The sequence below is a fragment of the Heteronotia binoei genome, chromosome 1 (genome assembly GCF_032191835.1).
Source record: "Heteronotia binoei isolate CCM8104 ecotype False Entrance Well chromosome 1, APGP_CSIRO_Hbin_v1, whole genome shotgun sequence".
Classification (NCBI taxonomy): Eukaryota; Metazoa; Chordata; class Lepidosauria; order Squamata; family Gekkonidae; genus Heteronotia; species Heteronotia binoei.
This window is the reverse complement of record NC_083223.1, coordinates 71179837-71199180: the sequence shown is the minus strand read 5'-3', so window position 1 is coordinate 71199180 and position 19344 is coordinate 71179837. Positions and strand designations below refer to the sequence as shown.

At 41.4% G+C, this 19344-nt stretch overlaps 1 protein-coding gene across 1 annotated transcript in view; it reads right to left on the bottom strand.

Annotated features, from left to right (window-relative positions):
• Window positions 1–19344, bottom strand: part of COL19A1 (collagen type XIX alpha 1 chain) — a 348383-nt gene that overhangs the window by 46328 nt on the left and 282711 nt on the right. Inside the window, exons 31-37 of the mRNA XM_060235557.1 lie at window positions 16863–16916; window positions 13339–13392; window positions 8393–8437; window positions 4668–4718; window positions 4551–4586; window positions 2140–2166; window positions 510–563 (exon numbers count right to left, since the gene is read on the bottom strand). Of these exons, the coding sequence (XP_060091540.1) occupies window positions 510–563; window positions 2140–2166; window positions 4551–4586; window positions 4668–4718; window positions 8393–8437; window positions 13339–13392; window positions 16863–16916 (321 nt within the window). The remainder of the gene's footprint in view (window positions 1–509; window positions 564–2139; window positions 2167–4550; window positions 4587–4667; window positions 4719–8392; window positions 8438–13338; window positions 13393–16862; window positions 16917–19344) is intronic.

Here is a 19344-nt window from a genome sequence, read left to right as displayed (position 1 = left end):
GCAGGAGGAAACGAGAGGTAAGAAAGTTACAGTCCACAGGCTGCAGAAACATTCTGTGGATCCAACCCTACGAATACATTTTCATTCACATTTACACTGAACGTACTCATGGGTTGTAATACCATTCATAGAAAGCCGCTAAAGAGAAGCTGCAGTGCCAGTGCTTCTGCCAGAGAAAGAGATTCATAGGGTAGCAAAGAGGCAGCTCATGTGACCTCATAGCCTCCTTCCCAACTGCTTTGTGAAACCACGCCAAAGGGAGCTGTCACAAGAAAGCTATACAGACCTTTTGTGTAAGCAAGCATATCCCCCCCCTGCAAAAAAAAAAAGCTGGCTTGGTTGTACAGTAGTTTACTAGCTAGTTTTGTTGCCCTCTGCTTTAACATTTCATTGAGGAAATAGATTCTTGCTAGCACCAGCACATAATGTTGATTTGCTAAAGAATCATCTTGGCCAACAAGTAATACATGCACTGAAAAGATGACTTGGGTTTATTATTAAAATCCTACCTTCTCTCCTGGAAGTCCCTCCAGCCCTGGTAATCCCATTGGGCCTGGTTCGCCCTTGTAAAGAACAAAAAATGTTACTTCAGTTCTGCGTCCTCTATAAATAAAGTTAAACATTCAATCTGAAAGAATTTCACAAGCTGCTAAGCACGCTGCTTACTAGGAGATGAAAATGTTTGCCCCATTGAGTGTTTTAATGACTTGAGAATAAAAAATTGCTCCCAGAATTAGACTATGCTTATTTTCTGAATAAACATTTCAGTTTTGATTAAAAATCCTAGTCAAGGATGAAAAAATACTTTGATGGGTATTGCCTGAGCAAGGTCAGTTTTCCCTTGATAAGCCAATGTCAGAGGCATCCTTCTCACTGAAACTGTAAATTTGTCTCTGGGCTATCAAGGGGGGCTCATATGATCGAACGTTCTTTGATACAACAAATATTCCTTCCCTGTAAGATGTCAGGGAAAAGTGGTATAACATAGCCCTTTCCTTAACATACTCATTTTCTATACATAGGAGTTGTTATTGTTGTTATTTTAATATGGAGAAGCATTCATTATGACAAGCTCCCTCTGCAACCTGTAGTGGCCATAGGTCAAGCACAAATCTACCATCTTGCTGAGAAATGAGAATGAAGTGCTTCCAAAATCCTTTTGCAACATCTGTAGAACTTGTATTATGTAGACTTCAACATTTCAATAGGCAGCTTGAAGGAGCTTTGCACAGAAAAGATTAATAGAATAATAGTCCGCCTCACAAACTGCAACTATTAGGCATAATATGCTACATAACATGTCCCCTATACATCTTTTCCATTTTACTGCACAGTTCAATCAAGCAATGTAAAGTAAAATTCTTTAATTATTATAAGTAAAAGCAAAGATGTCAACAAGCCCTAAATGACTGTCATATAGGAGTCCGAAAACCCAATGAAAATTCTACATTTGCTGAAAGACTATATTGAAAAGCACTAATTTGGGGGTGAATGCCCCCATTTTATTTGGAACATCTGCACTTGTGTAGACTTTGCAAAAAAACCCAACCACCCACACACAGATTTCCAGATTTCAGGTGGCCCTTTGAATTGCTGTAAGAACCAAAAATGGCATGTAAAAAGGTCACCAGAAGAACAAGAGAGCAAGAAGGTAGCCCAGAGGTGACAAAATGAATACGTTGTTTGGGTGAGTTACCAAGATGGCTTGCAGATTAAAAAACATATGTAATAAAAACACAAAAAACATTAGAACCAAACAAAAGCACGTTATTAAAAACCAAAAGACCATAAAATGCAAAACAATATGTACAAAGGACAGGAAAAAGGATCTCCCCTCCATTTATTATCATCAGGGACTTTTTAAGGAAGCAATTTTTGGGCCAATATCCTCTCTCAAAGTAAGTCAAGCTTCAGGTAGGTAATAATTAGATATAATATTGCTGCTTCTCCATAAGCAAGCAAACCTCAGCTTTACTGTACTAGAGTGGAACAGAATTAAACACTACTTTTTTTCTTCTTCATTAAGAAATTACTCTGAAATGAGGCAGTTTGGCAAATGTTTGGTAAAGACGCACCATTCTAAAGTACTAATTTTTGTAGATACATTTTAATAATATTTCATCTTAGTAAGTTACATACCACAGCTCCAGGGTCACCTTTTGGGCCCTGTAAGAAAAAATATTTTACAAAACATAAGTAAAATAAAATCAAAAAGTCATCACTTGCAATAGTCAATAGAAATAGACAGAAGGACAAGACAGAATAATTCTGAAGTACAATCAATCCATGCTCAAAATGTTGCACTAACCTCGCCCCCCCCCCCAGCTTTCTGTACTGTTGCACAACACTCAAAGGTATCTCAGATGTTTTTTCTAGGATAGAATGCAAACAAGACCACAAAAAGAAATCCAATTCCAATAACCTTTAATGGCATAACAATAGCTTACAGAAAGGAATGAGCATACAATTTGCCCATATGTCAAGATAAAACAAAATAGATACATCGAATTGTAATACCAATTAATAATTAATAAAAGGGCTTAACAGGGGGCATGATTAAACATTTTTAATAACCCTTTAATGGGATAAAACATAGACTGGGATCCAAAATGGGCAAAACTGAGTAAAAGAAAAATTACACTGGCCAAAAAGGCAGCCAAGACAAGTAGGGGCTATATGAAAACAGAAGAACCAATCAGATATTCATTGCCCTTACCCAAAATTATGATAGCCCCTATGCAATACACCAGCCACACACCCAGCCACCAGCCCCATCAATCTGAGCGATCCAACAGCAAGCAAATGCTGGGCAACTCCCACTGGAGAGCTGGGAAGGTCAGAAGTAACAGGATCACAAGTTGCTGATGAAACCCACAGAACACAGGGCAACAGAGCAGTAAGCATAAAAGCTCAATGCTGTCAAGGGCCAGCAAGCCCCTGCATGCAAGCAACTTCTTGGCTTGCAATGGGCAACAAGCCAAAAAGTCACGGAGAACAAGATAGGGTGGGATGGGGTGGGATAGAAAAGGTGAAACTGGAGATGGAAGAACAGATAAGGCAAATAGAGCAAGGTAGAAATCAGTTCAGTAGCACTACTGTCAAAAAAACTCGTTAGGAAGGTCATAAACATCCAGAGTACCAAAGAGGCTAAATAAGTGCACTAGTAGCACAGCTTCATATGTTCACATTTTCCAAGTTGTATAAAATCTCTACAAGGCCACAATCTATGCACATCACACCTATTATTTTGAAGCAAAATAGTAAGACATTGCTACTACTATGAGCCACTGGGCAGGAATAAAATAAGAACTGGTGCTTTCTTCCAGTACTAACCTAAATCAATCAATTAACATTAAATATGTAGGGGAACAATATGATATAAAATAAATATGTAGAGAAACAATACAAAATAATGTTTTTTGACAATCAGATATTCTAATATTCAATAAAGGCTCCATTTGGACCTGTTTGCTTACATTTACCTCATATGTAGCATTGTAAACTATAAGCAGCTAACATTCCAAAAATGGAAATGTTGGGAACACTAGGATGTTTTAAATGTTGAGAATATAGCTCTTCCTTAATGTTGGCTATGTCTTGCTGTTTGTAAGATCTTTGCAAAGGACCATATTCTATTTCCTTTTAAGTGCCATGCTTTCATAAATGCTATGATTCTAGGGATCACACCCTTGTTTTTAGAAGTAAGCCAAGATGGGGCTAAAGTAGAATATACCTTTAACCTATCTCATTCTCATAAGACACATGTGCAATATTCAGAGCATATATGGCTCCCCAATGGGGCAAATAAGAATCTTCCCTGGCTGTTTTGGATCAGGAACATGGCACAGGAGGAGACTGAAACACCTTCTCCACCCCTCCCCTTGTGCCATGGTCCTGATCTGAACTAGGCCACTGCAGCATTTGTGACTTTAGCTCTCTGCAGCTGCCATGCGGGGGATATGTAATCTAATTTGGATTATATATCCTAACTTTAGCTGAGTGTGAAGTTAGTATTCTTAAACATTTGGATTGCATTTTTACCTGTGTGTATTTTATGTATATGGGTTTATTAAAATATTTATATACTGCTTTGCTTTAATTAGCGTTCTTAGGATTATTGGGTCTGGGAAGAGTGCATGCCTTTTGCTACAGCCAGTGTTTTAGCGCTTATACGTAATGTCTGTTTTTATTGCACGGTGTTCAAACTTTGCAACCTTATACATTTTATACTGTTCCTATTGCATTGTTCTAAACTTTTCAATTTGCTTTGAGTTTCAGCAATATAGGGCTATGAATAAAATGAATTAGTATCTGAGTACAAAATGGAAGACAGCATTCCTACAGTAGAGGACAGTTACTTTCTCTACACTGGGTTTATGAGGTCAGCTTTGTGAATGTGAGCTCCACTGAAGGAGTCAGTCAATATTCATGGTACACATGTGTGCCTAACTAGGGGCTATATGAAAACAGCTCAAGTATGGGCATGTTTTGAAATTCAATCTACTGTATATTCAGGTCAATACCACAGAATATAGTGATTAAATACTTACAGGAGCTCCAGGTGGACCAGCAACGTTGGCACTCCCCTGCAATGGGGAAAACACTGCGTATGACTTCATGTAAAATAATCAATTAACACAGAATTTGGATTGCAGTTTATTAAATACCTGTAGTTTATAGAGGCTGCTCATGCCATTTCTTTCATTGTATGGCACGCCCTGAGAAGGAGGAAGGAAAAGAATAAAGCATTAGAATAAAAGGACTAAGTCATCTCAGTCTGATTTGAGCAAGAGCAGCTGCCAGTTTGTGGCTGCCCAGCTGGTAGGATAAACAAGTTGCTTAACTGTAATTGATTATTTTTGAGTCATCATCTGTGCAATCACACACGTGGAAAAGTGCCTGTGCATGAACTCAACCTCAGAAAATATTAGCCTCTAATGTTTTTTGGCACACTCCCTCCCCCACCCCCCTGGGAACAGGCACCAACTGTGCATGTCTGGAGCTGAGGAGAAAGCACCCTCCTGCTCAGTTTCTTCAAACCACCATTGATGAGCCCCATCAACTAAGGTAAGTGAACAAGAGATGCCAGTAATAGGGAAGGATGAGTGGGCATGTGTGACTGCAGAGATGACCACTCAAAGATAATCATTTCCAGGTAAGCAATCTTCTTCATGGTCTCTGTTATGCATTTTGGACATGACAGTAGATGTTCTGGCAAGAACATCTATCTTCCTCCCATCATGGTCAGGACGGGCAGGGTGCTGGACCTGTTTCAACTTGGATGAGGAACAGATGGTGACTGAATTTGGAGGAGGATGCAAGAATAGGAATTTTGCATCCAACTGTTGTACTCTATATATCACCTCATACCTCTTTGACATGGGGCTAACCAAATCAGGCTTGTCCCAGACCTCTTTTAAGCCTTTAAGGCAGGGGTGTCGAACTCATTTGTTATGAGGGCCAGATCTCACATAAATGAGACCTTGATGGGCCGGACCATGTGCCTACCTATTTAAGATTTGGTAGCAGAGATATAAACTTTATAAAGGACACAGACAAACACAATTAAAGTAATATGCTTAAATCATTAGCACTCATTAGTCTTAAAGGTGCTTTCTTTGTATTTCTCCCGTGGGATCCAGGGAATTGGGCAAAGGAAGCTCTGACTCTTTCCTGCCTTCTCCAGGGGACCAGGAGGGGGAGGAGTCTCAGCCAATAGAAGGAAGAGAGGCTTGGCTCAATAGCTCTGCTGTGCCATTGTGATAACCTGGCAAAGCACTTTTCCTTCCCCCCTTCCCCAAGGGAGGAGCTTCAGTCAATGGAGAAAATAGAGGTTTTGTTCTGCAGTTCCTGTGTGATTGAGCAAGCCTTACAAAGCAAGCTGTTACACAGAAGGAAGCAAGAGAGAGGGAGAAGGAACTTTATGACAGCCAGGTGCTTGGGAGCCTGATAGGAGCCCTCCGAGGGCCTGATTTGGCTCCTGGGCCAGATGTTTGACACCCCTGCTTTAAGGTGCACAGGGAGCATGGGCAAAATGGCAGTTGGGGTTAGGTCCAAATGCACCAACTTATGAACTGCATCAGTCACCCTTGAGGTATCACTGGTCATTTGGACATGCAGGGCCTCTGCCACACTCCAGATGTGCTCCAAATATGCCTTTGATCCCTCAGATGGGGATCCTTGATGGACAATTTAAAGTTTGGGGGATGTACGGAGTGCATCGTCCTTGTCCAAATACAAGTCAATGATACCCATGTTGGACAGTTCTGAAGTGGAAGACTGTACATCTCCAGAAAGTGGAGGCAAGTCTGGTAGTCAGATCTGGTCAGAGTGGGGAGAGTGGAAGTAGGCTTCAAATCCAAATTGAGGCAGCAGGATTGTAGGAAGGCAAGTTGGAGAATCCATGGTATGTCTGTGGACAATGGTCAAGAGGCCTGAGAGGCTCTGGAGCCACATTACAAGTTCTAAGATGGGGATCAATCTCTTGGAGATCCAGATCGAGAATAGTGTAAGAATGGTGGGGTGATCTGGAAGCTGAATGGAATGGTGCACAATGTGTCTTTTGAGAGTGGCGTTGGGCTTGGTGTCTGTGTCGAGATGAAGACCTCAAACTTGAGGAGTAATGTCTATGGCACAGTCTTTGGCGATGATGGTAAGATCTTGAGCCTCATGTGTATACTGGTGGTGAGTGCTGTGTGAACTGTAGTGGTCCTGAGAATGATTACTTGCTCTCATATTGGAGGGGATCCCACAGGTAATGGAGGACTCGTGAGATTACATTGGCTCTGACCATTGGGTCCAGTGCTGGATGTCCTCAGGCAAATAAACCCCTGATGGGCTGTAGGTATGGACCAACAGAGATTGGGACAGGATGTTGATGGTATGTTGTCCCAAGGGTATCAGCTCTGAAGCAGCAGGTGGAGTGTTCATTGGTACTGGGGCAGCTGAACTGATCAAGCCCATGAACATCACCATCAAAGCATATTCATCAGGTGGTGTGCTCCTAAAGGTGTTTGGGTTGACTAGTGGTGCAATCAGCATCATTGTCAAGGATTGTGCTGATTTTGACTTTTTCAACTTCAGTTTCAAGGTGGTTGATCTCAAAGGCCTCTAGATGATTTGTCTTTTTATGCTTGGCTGCAACTGACATGGCTGAGCCTCCTGATTTCACTGAATCTACCTTCAATGGCAGGGGAGGCAGTGTGGTCTGGGTCCAAGGAGATGAGCAATGGTCGGGCAAAGTGATTCCAATAAGGGACTATGGAGCTGACCCACCCTGTTCTTCCACATTTCTTTTGTGAACTTAGCAGTGGCTTCAGGAGTCTACTCTGTGCCCCTCCTCCAGGCACAAGAGGCACAAGTTGTGGCTGTCAGTTGAAGGTAAACTGGCTTTACAGCTACGGCACTTCTTGAAGAAGTTCATTCTTTCAATACATTGCATCCCCCAGGGAAGAGGAAAAGGTGTGTGGGGAAGAGGTCTGGAGAAGAAGACTCATGATTTTTTTAAATAGAAGAAGAATGATGAAGAGACAAAGAAAGAAGTAGAAGAACATCCAAAGGAAAGATGCATCAAAGAAGCTCAGTTGAAGAAAAGAAGCCATGAGGTGTGGACATCATGGCAGTCAAAAAGGAACAGAGTGGGAGGACACTTTCTTCTCAGCTCCAGGCATGCTCAGTTTGTGCCTGGTCTCCAGAGTGGGGAGGGGAAAGTGCACCAAAAAGCATTAGAGGCTAGCTCTAAAGAGTTCATGTGGAGGTGCTTTCCCAAGTGTGGGACTGCACAGAGACCATGAAGAACATGGTGGAGTTTCATTTCCTTCTATCTTGTGACTGCTTTTACAATTCTCCTCCAGGGTAATGGATAGTTAGGTTATGTAACGAAATGAAATTGGGGGGGGGGGGACTGTAATTCCCACAACACTGTGTGGACATGCGAGGGTGCAAAATAATGTTAATAGCATAGACATAGATGAACCCCAAATTGTAAGATTTTTTAAAAATATATTTATTTATAAATTATAGATTGATTGGTTTGCTCACTCTTTAAATAATTGGCTGTTGAGTGACATATAGCAACATCAGTGAGAATGGGGGAATTAATACTCCCATTGTGCTGTATGAGAACACACATGCATAAAAGCTACTGATTGCACTGTTCTGTTTGAATGTGCAAAAACAAACCAATAGGTTTGAACTGCTCATCAACAGCTGAACTATCCCATTAAAAAAAATGGATCCCATCTTATGAGCAGCAAACAATATGTGAGCGGTGGACTGGCAGGTACTTGAGTGGCTACAAGGAAGTCAGTTCTGCTGAAACCAGTGGAACATTTCTTAGTAAACATTTTGCCATGTACCATTTGCCATTGACCAAATCATATAGTTCACTTACTGGTTGTCCAGGAGGTCCAGGTTTTCCAGGAGCACCTTCATTTCCCTGCACCATAAAAGGAATCACATACTATGAATGCCTATTTTGTGCAATATCATGGGATCATAGTGATTATAAATGCATAGGGCCCTAGAGCTGAAAGGGTACCATCAGCTTTATAGGGAGTTATATTAGATGCTGTCTTAAAGTTCACTTTGTCTGTCTGACAGCATCAGATAAAAACAGGCAAAATAAAATTAGACCTCCTTTTAATTATATTTTAAAAGAACATTATAACTGCTCCAAAAATAACACATAGTTTTTATTTGGTGTCCCTTTGGAATGTTCAAAGCGCTTTGTATACATTACCTTCTTGTTACTGATATCCTTATTGTGGATGTGCCTAAGGATCAAGCTAGACAAGGCACTGGGGATTCATGGTCAGATTTCCCAGCATTTAAAAAAAATATTGTGGCTGTGTGTGGTCCCAATTTCAATTGAGCTGTACAGGGAGGGGAGGTGTCACATATTGTAACGAATCTGTTCCCCTGTGTTCCCTGGGAGGGAACACAGATGTACACTACACACATCTGCAATTTAGTTTTCAAAAACACTGTGAAATCAGGGATCTCCTAGGGTCTTTGTCTAGTCTGACCTTACAAAAGAGTGGCTTCTGAAGGCCATCTAGTGAGTTTCTGACTTAGACAACATTTGAATAAGGGGCTTTCAGTTTATAACTGAATATCTTAGACACCATGAATGACAGTTACTGGTTAGTCTTCTTTGGTTTGACAAAAGGAATTCTTATAGATATATGCAGCACAAATAACATTCACTGTATTTGTTGGGGTTATTTGTATGAAAATGACTGCTAATACAACTTGTCATTGTGGTAAGTCCACGGTCTCTGAATAAACAAGGCATCACAGTACCCAAGCAGCAAGTGGGACAAAGCCATACAGCTAAAAGAACTAACTTCCTCCCATTGCTTTACTTGGAGGGTTTTTGCTAACTCTAATGATTTTGCTAACTCTAATGATGTTACATTTTGTTTGGAGGCTGGGGTTCTCTGTATCCAACCTGCTTTCCCTGCAGTCAGGTAGCAGCTAGAGAGAGGGCATTTTTATGGTCCAGAGGAGCCCATTTCAGCTCTAAAACGTGCCTTGAGGGAAGCAGAGACTCTTGCCCTCCCTTCCATTTTACAGAGACTAAATGGCCCCACCAGGAAGTTATTTGATGACTTTGGAACTGCATGTGGAGCATTCCAAGAGCTCAGTAGTTCCAAAGTTATGAAAATAACTTCCTATTGGGGCTGTTTTGGCTAGGATGAATGCTGTGGAGAGAAAGACATGAGCCTCTCTGCCTCTCAGACCTGAACAGTGCTTCCTATGGAGTTTAAACATGCTTTTCCTGCAGCTGCTTCATGACTGCAGGGAAAGCATGTTAGGTCTGGGGAACCCCAACACAACTCAGCAAAAATGTGATGTGTACTTTAGTCCTAAGGTGAAGAGTTCCCAATGACAGCTCTCACTTTTTATGTTGTAAGGTTGTATCAGTGACTGTTTTGCAGTGGAATATGGCTGACACGTTATTACAGAGAATAATAAGAATGCAAAAGACTGGGAAACTCTGTTGAAGATTTTGAAGAATGTTCTCTAAATACTCAATTGCAGAACATTTTAATCTTTTTTTTTTTTTTAAAAAAAGCTGGCTGCCATCAATTGACTCTGACAAAAATACTTTTGAAATATATCTACCAAAAATAGAAGATTCATTTCCCCCCTTGAAACAAGTCTTGCTGATAGAGACATATGTATAATATAGAGCAGATTGTTGTGGCTAAATACTTCTGTTGCCTTGGACTCCTACACCTAACTGTAAATTTCAGAACCACAGATGGGTTGAGGACACCACCAGGTGCTCCCTCCTGTTCTGTTAACATTGAAATCTTCAGAAGTCTCCAAAGTTAATATTACTGTGAGCCTTTTTCAAGCCCAGAATGAGCTTGCCTTTTCTACCTCTTGCATAAGCAGAGAGGAAGAAAGGAGCAATTCATCCCTTTTCCCACCCTACTTCATTTGCCTGACTTAGAAAGCAACTAGTTCACATGGGTCCCTCAACCCTTGGAATAAGTTTTCCTGGGGTCAGAAAGGGATACAGGCAAGGTCCTGTGATCCTTGGGCCTGAAGATCCAACCTGATGAATCTCAGACTGATTCCCCACTAGCCTTGTCCTGGTCTCACGCTCCTCCGTGGGGCTTCCTTCCAGTTTTACACAAGCTGCCCCAGGGCTGCAACTCGGTTCACTTCTTTCACGCGGCAAGCAAGAGCCTCTTAAAAATGGTTTCTGCTTTCCAGGCAAAAAAAGACAGAGCAAGTTGAAGCCCCGGGGCAGCTTGTGCAAAATTGGAAGGAAGCCCTGTGGAGAAGAGGAGTGTGAGACCGGGACAAAGCTAGTGGGGAATCGGTCTCAGTAACTCATGTCTATTTGCAACTTGTTCTTTCATAAAACTGTTTAGCAAACAAACAAACAAACAAATCTGGGTTCTTAACTACACAAAACAGGCATATAAAAAGCTCAGTATGGATTTAAGTATTATATGATTGGCTTAAATCACTGATACCCACATGTGGTTTCTTTGATATGCTACCTGTGGCTCTTCCCTAGTGTGGCATCCTTCCCAGGAAAGCGAGCAAGGTCATTGCCCAGTGTAGGGGTTGTAGTTGGTTGGCAGTTGCCACCTTAAAACACCTGCAGCTAGAAAAAGTGGAGAATGGGTAAACCATGAATCTCCATGAGCTGTGGGTCTTGTTCAAAGAATGGAAATAAAGGCCCTGTCCTCCACCCTTCTCTGCAGTCTCTTTGCTCTCATCTCAGCACTGGAGCAACACCTGGGAGGAGAGCAAGCTGACTGAAGATAAGAGAGAGTAAAACCAGCACAGCAGCCACCAAAGGAAAGAGCAAGCTGGCTCTTTGCTTTCTCCCCAGCCACTTGGTCTGTCTCTGGGCACCTTGGTCATCTCTCACCTGAGCTGATGAGGAGAGAATGAGCTTTTTCACACAGCCTATGTAATCCAGTATGGAAGCTGGTCAGTTACTGAATAGTAATGGGTTTCTGCTGGCATTTCAGACAGACCAGACTCAGTAACTGGCTGCTACCGGAATACTGTCACCTTTTCACACAATCCCGTGGCTGTCCGGGTAGTGAGGCATGCCTGAGTCATTACTAACAAAGAGCAGCTTCTTCCAGTTTTCAACCCCTCCTTCCAGGTTGGAATCAGCATGGGACACTGTGTGAAATGTCCAGTATCTAATCCGGGAGCCTTTTTTGCCCGCTGGCACACAATCTCCAGCTTTTTTTTGGAACGTCTTTTAAGATTGCTAGAGCACTATAACGACGCATCACAACAGCAACACCATAGGGATGGCTGGGCTCCATTGAGATGCCAAAGATTGCCACCGCTGAAACTTGGTAACAGGTGTCCCATTGGATACACAGTTCAAGCGGGAGATCAGGGCACCAGGCGTTGGTCTGTCACCTGTTGCTATCACTTCCATGCCCACATGGGAGTCAGGGGAATGTGAATGGTTTGTAGGTTTCTCTGAGGCACATTTTTTGGCGGGGGGGTGGTTTGTCGGATTGTCTGGTTTAATAGGTTGGTGAGTGGTTTGTCAGGAATTGTGAGGATGAGTGGGTCAAGAGGTGTAGCTTGGAGTGAGCAGGAGATTCTGGATCTCCTAGCAGTATGGGGAGATGATGAAATCCAAAAGTCTCAATACTGTTGTGATGGAAACCATGACTATTAGAACAATAGAACTAATAGAACAATAGCCTTCCAAACAAACCATTCACCAACTACAACCCATCTGTGGCTTCCCAACCTGACATTTATACCTGCTGCAGCTTGGCACAAGTCACTTTCCAGCCAATAGTCTGTGGGCATGGATGGGTGTACATCAGGCTGGGTTAGCAACATCTGTCTCACCAATCACTGTTGGTCTGTTCTCCCGCCGAAACCTGTTGACCTATGGGCAACCCGTCTCCAGGTGGCAACAGCCCCCCCCCCGCTATAGCGAACTTAAAAGACATTAAAAAAAAAGCCGATCGTGTGCCGGCGGGCGAAAAAGGGCGTGAAAATGGCTGGCACTGGTGGATGAGAGATAAAAGCGGAACAGTGTGAAATGGCTCACTTCAATCACTTCAAACATGTGTCTGAACCATCCCTGTCTCGTATTACTGCAAGGTGGCACAATACCGACTCCCTTCTGGTTTCCACTGGTAAGTGTGAAAAGGGCCATAGAGAAGGTAGAATCCCCTCCTCTCATTCCAGATACACAAGGGCTGGCTAAGGTTCAACCATAATGGAGGAATAACAATGGGCAGAGCTAATTTTAACAGTTACAAATATATACATTATTAATTACTGTTTGTAGGTGTTTGGTTAGGCAGTATTCTGTAGTCATGTGGCTCTTTCAGTTGTTGGTAATTATGAATGCAGTTAACTGTGAGCCATAGAGTACTACAGCTTAAATTGCCATAATGAAAAGCTGACTCCAAGAATTAAAAAAAAATATATTTACATTTCAACAGTATTAAAGACTGAAAGGCTGTGCTGATATTTTAAATTAACTTTTGTTTGAAAGACAAGGTGTAACAAAATTTCACTAGTCAGCTGTTTCCACAGTGGTTATTTGCCTTCAGGTTCCATGCAGCGGAGAAGCTTATCTCTCTCTCCCCCCCCCCACCCCCAACCCACTTTTCTACAGCACGGTGGAACATTTGTGTGTTCCCAAGGTTTCCTTGGATTTTCTCCAATCTATTCAAAACCTGTTTTGCTGCTATTGCTGGGGAACTGGGGCAGGGAAACTTACCATGTGGGAGCCTGTCATTGCACTGTATTGGTAACCAATGGGGGAAACCACACAAATGTTTTTCATGTGGAAAACACCTAGATATTTAACTATACCTTTTCTCCTTTTGCTCCTGGTGAACCTGGATGTCCAGGTCTTCCTATTGCCCCCTGAAAGACATAAGATTGGTTCACATTAAAAACAATTAAAACACTGTCTAATTCTGATGTTAAAAGTTGGGCATTTGAACCATATTACATTTTGTAATGTAAGCTTATAGTAAAAGGTGAAAGAGCATATATCTAGGATACAGATGTTACATTATACTTATCTCCATACAATGGGTGAAACTTTCTTCTCATGGCGAAGTAGGAACACCAGACTCCAGGTGAGACCTGGAATTACAGCTCTTCAACAACTGATACTACAGCTGCTCACAGGGCTTTTTTTGTAGCAGGAACTCCTTTACATATTAGGGCACTCACCCCTGATGTAGTCAATCCTCCTGGAACATAGGCCCTATACTAAGGCTCTGTAAGCTCTTGGAGAACTGGCTGAATCAGGGGTATGTGGCCTAATATGCAAAGGAGTTCCTGCTCCAAAAAAAATTATTATTTCAGCAGCAGAATGTGGGGGGCTGCAGTCATTCTCTCTATCCTTCTCCAGGCCTGTACCATTTCAGCTTGGTCTATACAACTAAAAAGCCTTTACATAACACAATGGATATTATCATTTACAATTGTCAATATGGCAAATATTCACCCCAACCTGTTGGTGCAATCTTGAGCAGAGCTGCACCCTTCTGAGGTGTTCTAAGGATGTAACTCTGCTTAGGAATGCCTTTTCTAATGACTATGTGACTATGACGCCCCTTTCTGTTCACACGGAATTGCTACCCTCTTAAACCTCTCAGGTTATGTGTTATCAGTACATGAGGATGACACTAGTTACCCTTCTAGTCTTTTTGAGAATATACAGAGAGTCATTACTATTTTATACTTTGGGTCCTCTCTCTCACTCCCAGAGATATCCACAGACAGAGTAGCCTACCCCTCTTTAATAATTAGCCATCACCCACACAGTGCTATTGTGGCTGGGCCTCAAACACTGTTCCAATCACTCGCTACCACCATTTATCCATATCCTACAATATACTAGGACTGCCAAGCCCCTGGGCCAGGCAGGGATTCCCCCGCCCTGGAGGTTCCCAACCTGCTGGCCCACATTGGGTCAGTGGGGGAAACCCCCCCTGATGTTGCCAGCACAATGACGACACCTGGAAGTGACAACATTGCACTGGTGACACCGCGTGCCGGCTGCTCCAGGTGTTTCCAGAAAAACTCTATGGTTTTCCTGGACACTAGCAATTTGGGAGGGAAAACTATGGTACACTAGGTACCATAGAGTCTTTACCTCCCAAATTGCGAGAGAATTTGGGAAAACCATAGAGTTTTCCCAGAAATGCCTAGAGTGGCCGGCTTGCAGTGATGCCAGCGTGATGACATCATCGTTCTATGTGCGTAACGCACGTGTGAAAAAAGTTTGGACTTGGCAACCCTACAATATACATATATAGACTATTATATTGTGTTTATATGTGCTTCTTTCCTTTAGACCTGCAGCCAACATGGTTAATCAAAACAAGAAAACTTTTATCAACCTGCTTTAAGCAGCTCTTTTTCCACCTAGTCAGAAATCCTTCTCCCCCTTCCTCCTGTGCAACTCCTAAGCTGCCAACTTCTCTGCTGCTACCTTCTAACCAGGGCTTTTTTCCTGGGGGAATGTCGTGGAATGGAGTTCTGGACACTCTTAGTGGAAACAAAATTCTCAAAAAAATTTATGAGAGACACCTGTGTGTTTCTTCATTTTTCTCTTGAAAGTTCCAACACCTCTTTTTCCAGAAAAAAAGCCCTGCTTCTAACTGTCAATTTCAATGGCTGTTTTCCAAGTTCCCCACTCTCAACATCCTGTCAGCTCTCAGAGTGCTCTTAGAGACAGGTGGAACTTAGCTTGTCCATCGCAGCCACTACCAGGAATGTGGTGTGACTTTTAAACTAGGCCTCAGTGACCTACCAATCCAAGACCAGTGGACCAATCCAAGACCACTGGTCTTGTACTCTACAAGGTGCATGAAAAACCATCACTGCCTTCTTTTTGCAATCTCAAACAGAAACCAGAATTTTAGCAAGTTCCAGGAAATCCGCCATATTTAACTAGTTAACTGCATACTGCCTTCTCAATTCCCTGGTCCCAGTGGGGGAACCCCCAATTTTCTGGGCTCCACCCTGTCCCCAGCCAGCTGGCCGGCGGGGGAAGCCCCACTCCTGCAGTCACCATGTGCCTTTAGATCTCCACAGGTTTAGAAGCCTGCACATGCCTTGTGTTTTAAAATGTGTGTGTGTGCCTTTAATTTGAGCAGGAAGTGAAAGCTGCATCAGGAGGGGGCCAGCAGCAGAGCCACGTGTGTGTGTGTGTGCTTGTGTGTGTGTGTGTGAGAGAGAGAGAGAGTGAGAGCAGAGTCCCTGTGCTTGCTTTCATATCAGACATCTTTGTACAGGAACTAGAGCCAGTAAGTGTGTGTGTGTGTGAGGAGAGGATGTTTAAGAGGTATTCTGTTTTGATTTTTAACATTTCAGTAATTTGTGCAAATTGAATAATTACTTGTCTGTTGGATACAACTCATACCTCTTTCATTACATTGTCAAAGGACTGCACTGCTGTATGTGGACTATATTCTGTGTTCAAGTATTGCTTACCGAATACTAAAATTACATATTTCTCAATATTACTAGAAGGAAGGGAAACTTGTTTATAAAACAATGATTTCTGTAACAGAATAACCTGTAGTATCTTAAAATGTAACTTCTCTGAATAAAATTACTTTACATTAGATTCAGCCACAGCCATGAATAGAACATTTTAAGTCTACTGAAGACAAACTTTTGAGCAAGATTTGTCTTATTAGAACAAAAAAATAGATAGTCGGGGAAGAAGACAGGGAAAAATCCACATGAACGCTGACAAATTAGTGCTCTTGACTGGACATTCACACTACATTTACTTTGAACTCCCTAAACTGGTCTTGTTATTTAACATGCTGTTTAACATCTCTGTCCATCTCCAGTCATGACAAAATAGTATTTATGAATGACTAGTTGTGCCAAAACACAGGTGTATTGGAATGTGTGATTCAGATATTAGTTGAATTTATTTGAGAAATTCTAGATTGCTTTTAGTTGAGCAACACAATAAAAGATATAACACACAAAAAATACACAGCTAAAACAACAAGCATATCAGCATTTGCATTTAGAAGTACACCTGATGTCTACCTGGAGTTCCTAATCCATCAAATGATATCTATGGAAGCCTGCTTCTGTACACAGATAACAGGATTTCAGTTTAAGACTTTACATTGGTATAGATAGTTCTCATAAGCTTCAGTATAACCCCTGTTTATATAATCAAAGGATAATGGCATGGGAGGCATTCCACTAAGCACTTAGCAACGAATAACACCAAGTCATTTCAGCCCAGGGTCCTATTCAGTCCTTACTGGCAAACACTGTAGAGATAGAGCTCTAGGCAAAGTGGCTTTCAGTCAGTGGGTTCATCAGTACAGATGACATCATGCACTTACAGAAGATCCAGGAGGCCCTGCAACACCTGGAAGTCCTGGAATACCTTGAAGACCCTAAAATGACAAGAAGGAAAAAATTACCTCTATGTGAAAAAAAATTGAGTACTTTTGAGAGGTTTATTTAATAGAATGTAACAGTTAAACTTAATAGGTATTAAATTTGTCTTCATTAAAGTCAGATTATTTATTGTAAAAGTGATTAAATGTAGTAGTTAATGGCATTATTGACATGCACATCCTTTCAATATGATTTAATCTTTTGGTTTGGCAGCTCCTGTTGCAGCAGACCTCTGTATAAGGCTTCAAAATGGTTCAATACTAAGCATATATTTACATAATACACATAGTTCTTTCCCCACAGGATTTTTTAAAGCAAGGAAAGCACAGGGGCAACAGCAGAGGAGAGGGTCTTTCTTCCCCATACTATTTTCCTGCTGAGAAGGGCCACTTCAAGCTGCTTTTGTCTCTTGTGCTTTTCTCCAATGGAAAAAGCAGGAAAAAGAACAAAAAAAAATTGTGTTGTTCTGCCCTAAGTTGTATTCATGTTGTCCTTCATGTTATTGTGATGACTTTTAAAGTCACACAATAAATGCACCTGACCTAATGTACTGAAATTGCTTACAGATTAATTGTCCTTTCCTTTTTTTTCTAGCAAATGGAGGATTATTCATACACATTTCTTTATGATACCTAACCACTGTCTCAGTAGGACATTGCCTCTTAGTTTCTTGAACTTTTTAAAAGAAAAAAAGTAATGAAGAATAGATTTCCTTTACAATACATAATGAACTAGTGTGCACACAAACACATTGATCATAAATCCATTTTATGGTCTGTAAAGTCACTTTCCTATCTATCCGCTAGCAAGATTCATTTGTTAGTAGGTATTTAAATAGCTACAGATTGAGCTTTATCACAGAGATTAATAACTGACTGCTGAATACAACTCTCACTAGTCATGTTGCTGGGTTTCAGAACTCAATTTGGAAATAATACTTTCAAAGCTGAAAACCTCTTTGAATTTTGCCTATGCTTGTAAATAAGTCCAGACTCATTCTGCTCTGACCTGCCATTTCTTGTTTTCAGACTTTATGAAGCCCCTCAGGCTAAATAGGCTCCCCAGTTCCACACACCCCATCGGATTTCCCCCAAATCATGCCTTCCAATAGCTGTGATAGAGAAGAAGACATAAGGGGAAGGCTATTATTCAGCTATTCCCTTACCAACCCCTTGCCCAGTCATTGCAGATAAAGTCAAATAGGGATGAAGGGAGTTCGTAAAGGGTACTTGGGGAGGAAACCTCCCTGCAGTGGTCTTCCCTCTCCCCTTTAAAATAACCTTCCTCTAAAAAGTATTTAATGGGGATTATGCAGTGAAACTTGAGACACAGTGGAAAGATGTAGTTGTTCTTGAAACATTATTTCTTTCAGACTGACAAATGGAGCTACTGTCTGAGGTGCACTCTCCTGGAAATAGCATTAATTTACCCACTTATAGTGCACTAAGTTAGAGAAATGGCTAAAATACAAGCAATGCTGAGAAGTGGGGGATTGCTCAAGGACCTGATGAATAAAGCAGCGGCATTAGTCCTGCTTAGCAGGTGAATGAGTCCTTATGGCATCCCACTGAACCAATAAAATGTTTTGGCCAGAATAACCTCCCTCTGGGGACCCCTAAAAGACTAAGTGACAATAATAAATGGCAGTTTATTATTATGTGCTCAGTTGCTGCTTGCTTCTTAGCAGGATAACATTGTTAAGAGTTCCTTGAAGTCAGTTCTTTAGAAGTTGTGCTGGTGCTACATTTCTGGCACAGAAAGGGTCTGCTAAGCATGCCTAACAAAGCTTGGCTACCAGCTTTACATCCTTAAAATACAGCACCACTTTCTTGTTTGCCTTTAAAACATAAATCAGTACCAAGTTCTTACTTACAGATGTACCTATATGGTACAGTACGTTTCTTGAATTAATGTGCACCCCGTTTATTGCAGCCAATAGGAGTTAATGATTTTGATTAGGTCACATGGGGACACAATAACATGTTTGTGAATCACCACAACACTTGCCTGCAGTCTACCCATTTATTTTCCAGTACTATCAGAAATTACATAATGACATCAAAAATGCAGGTAATGTGCATAGATGTTCAAGTTCCAGATGACAATTTAAAGTATATTTTTGGGTGTGTGCAAATAGTATTGGATTCCTATATAAATAGTTTCCCTAGCAAACAGTCATGTGCAGTATAAGATTATTGAAGTTTTGAAAATTAGTACAAAAATGCTTTATTGTAGTCAAAATAAACAACAGCAAACAAATGCCCTGTTTGAAAATAATCTTTCAAAAAATATGCATAGTGCTAAATTGCAAAGTTTATCACTAAACCTCTAATCCTGTACTGTGTTCTGATTCTCCATACCTAAAGATATTCATTTAGGAAGCTATCAAAACAAATAATGGAGATGATCCCACATCGATCCAGT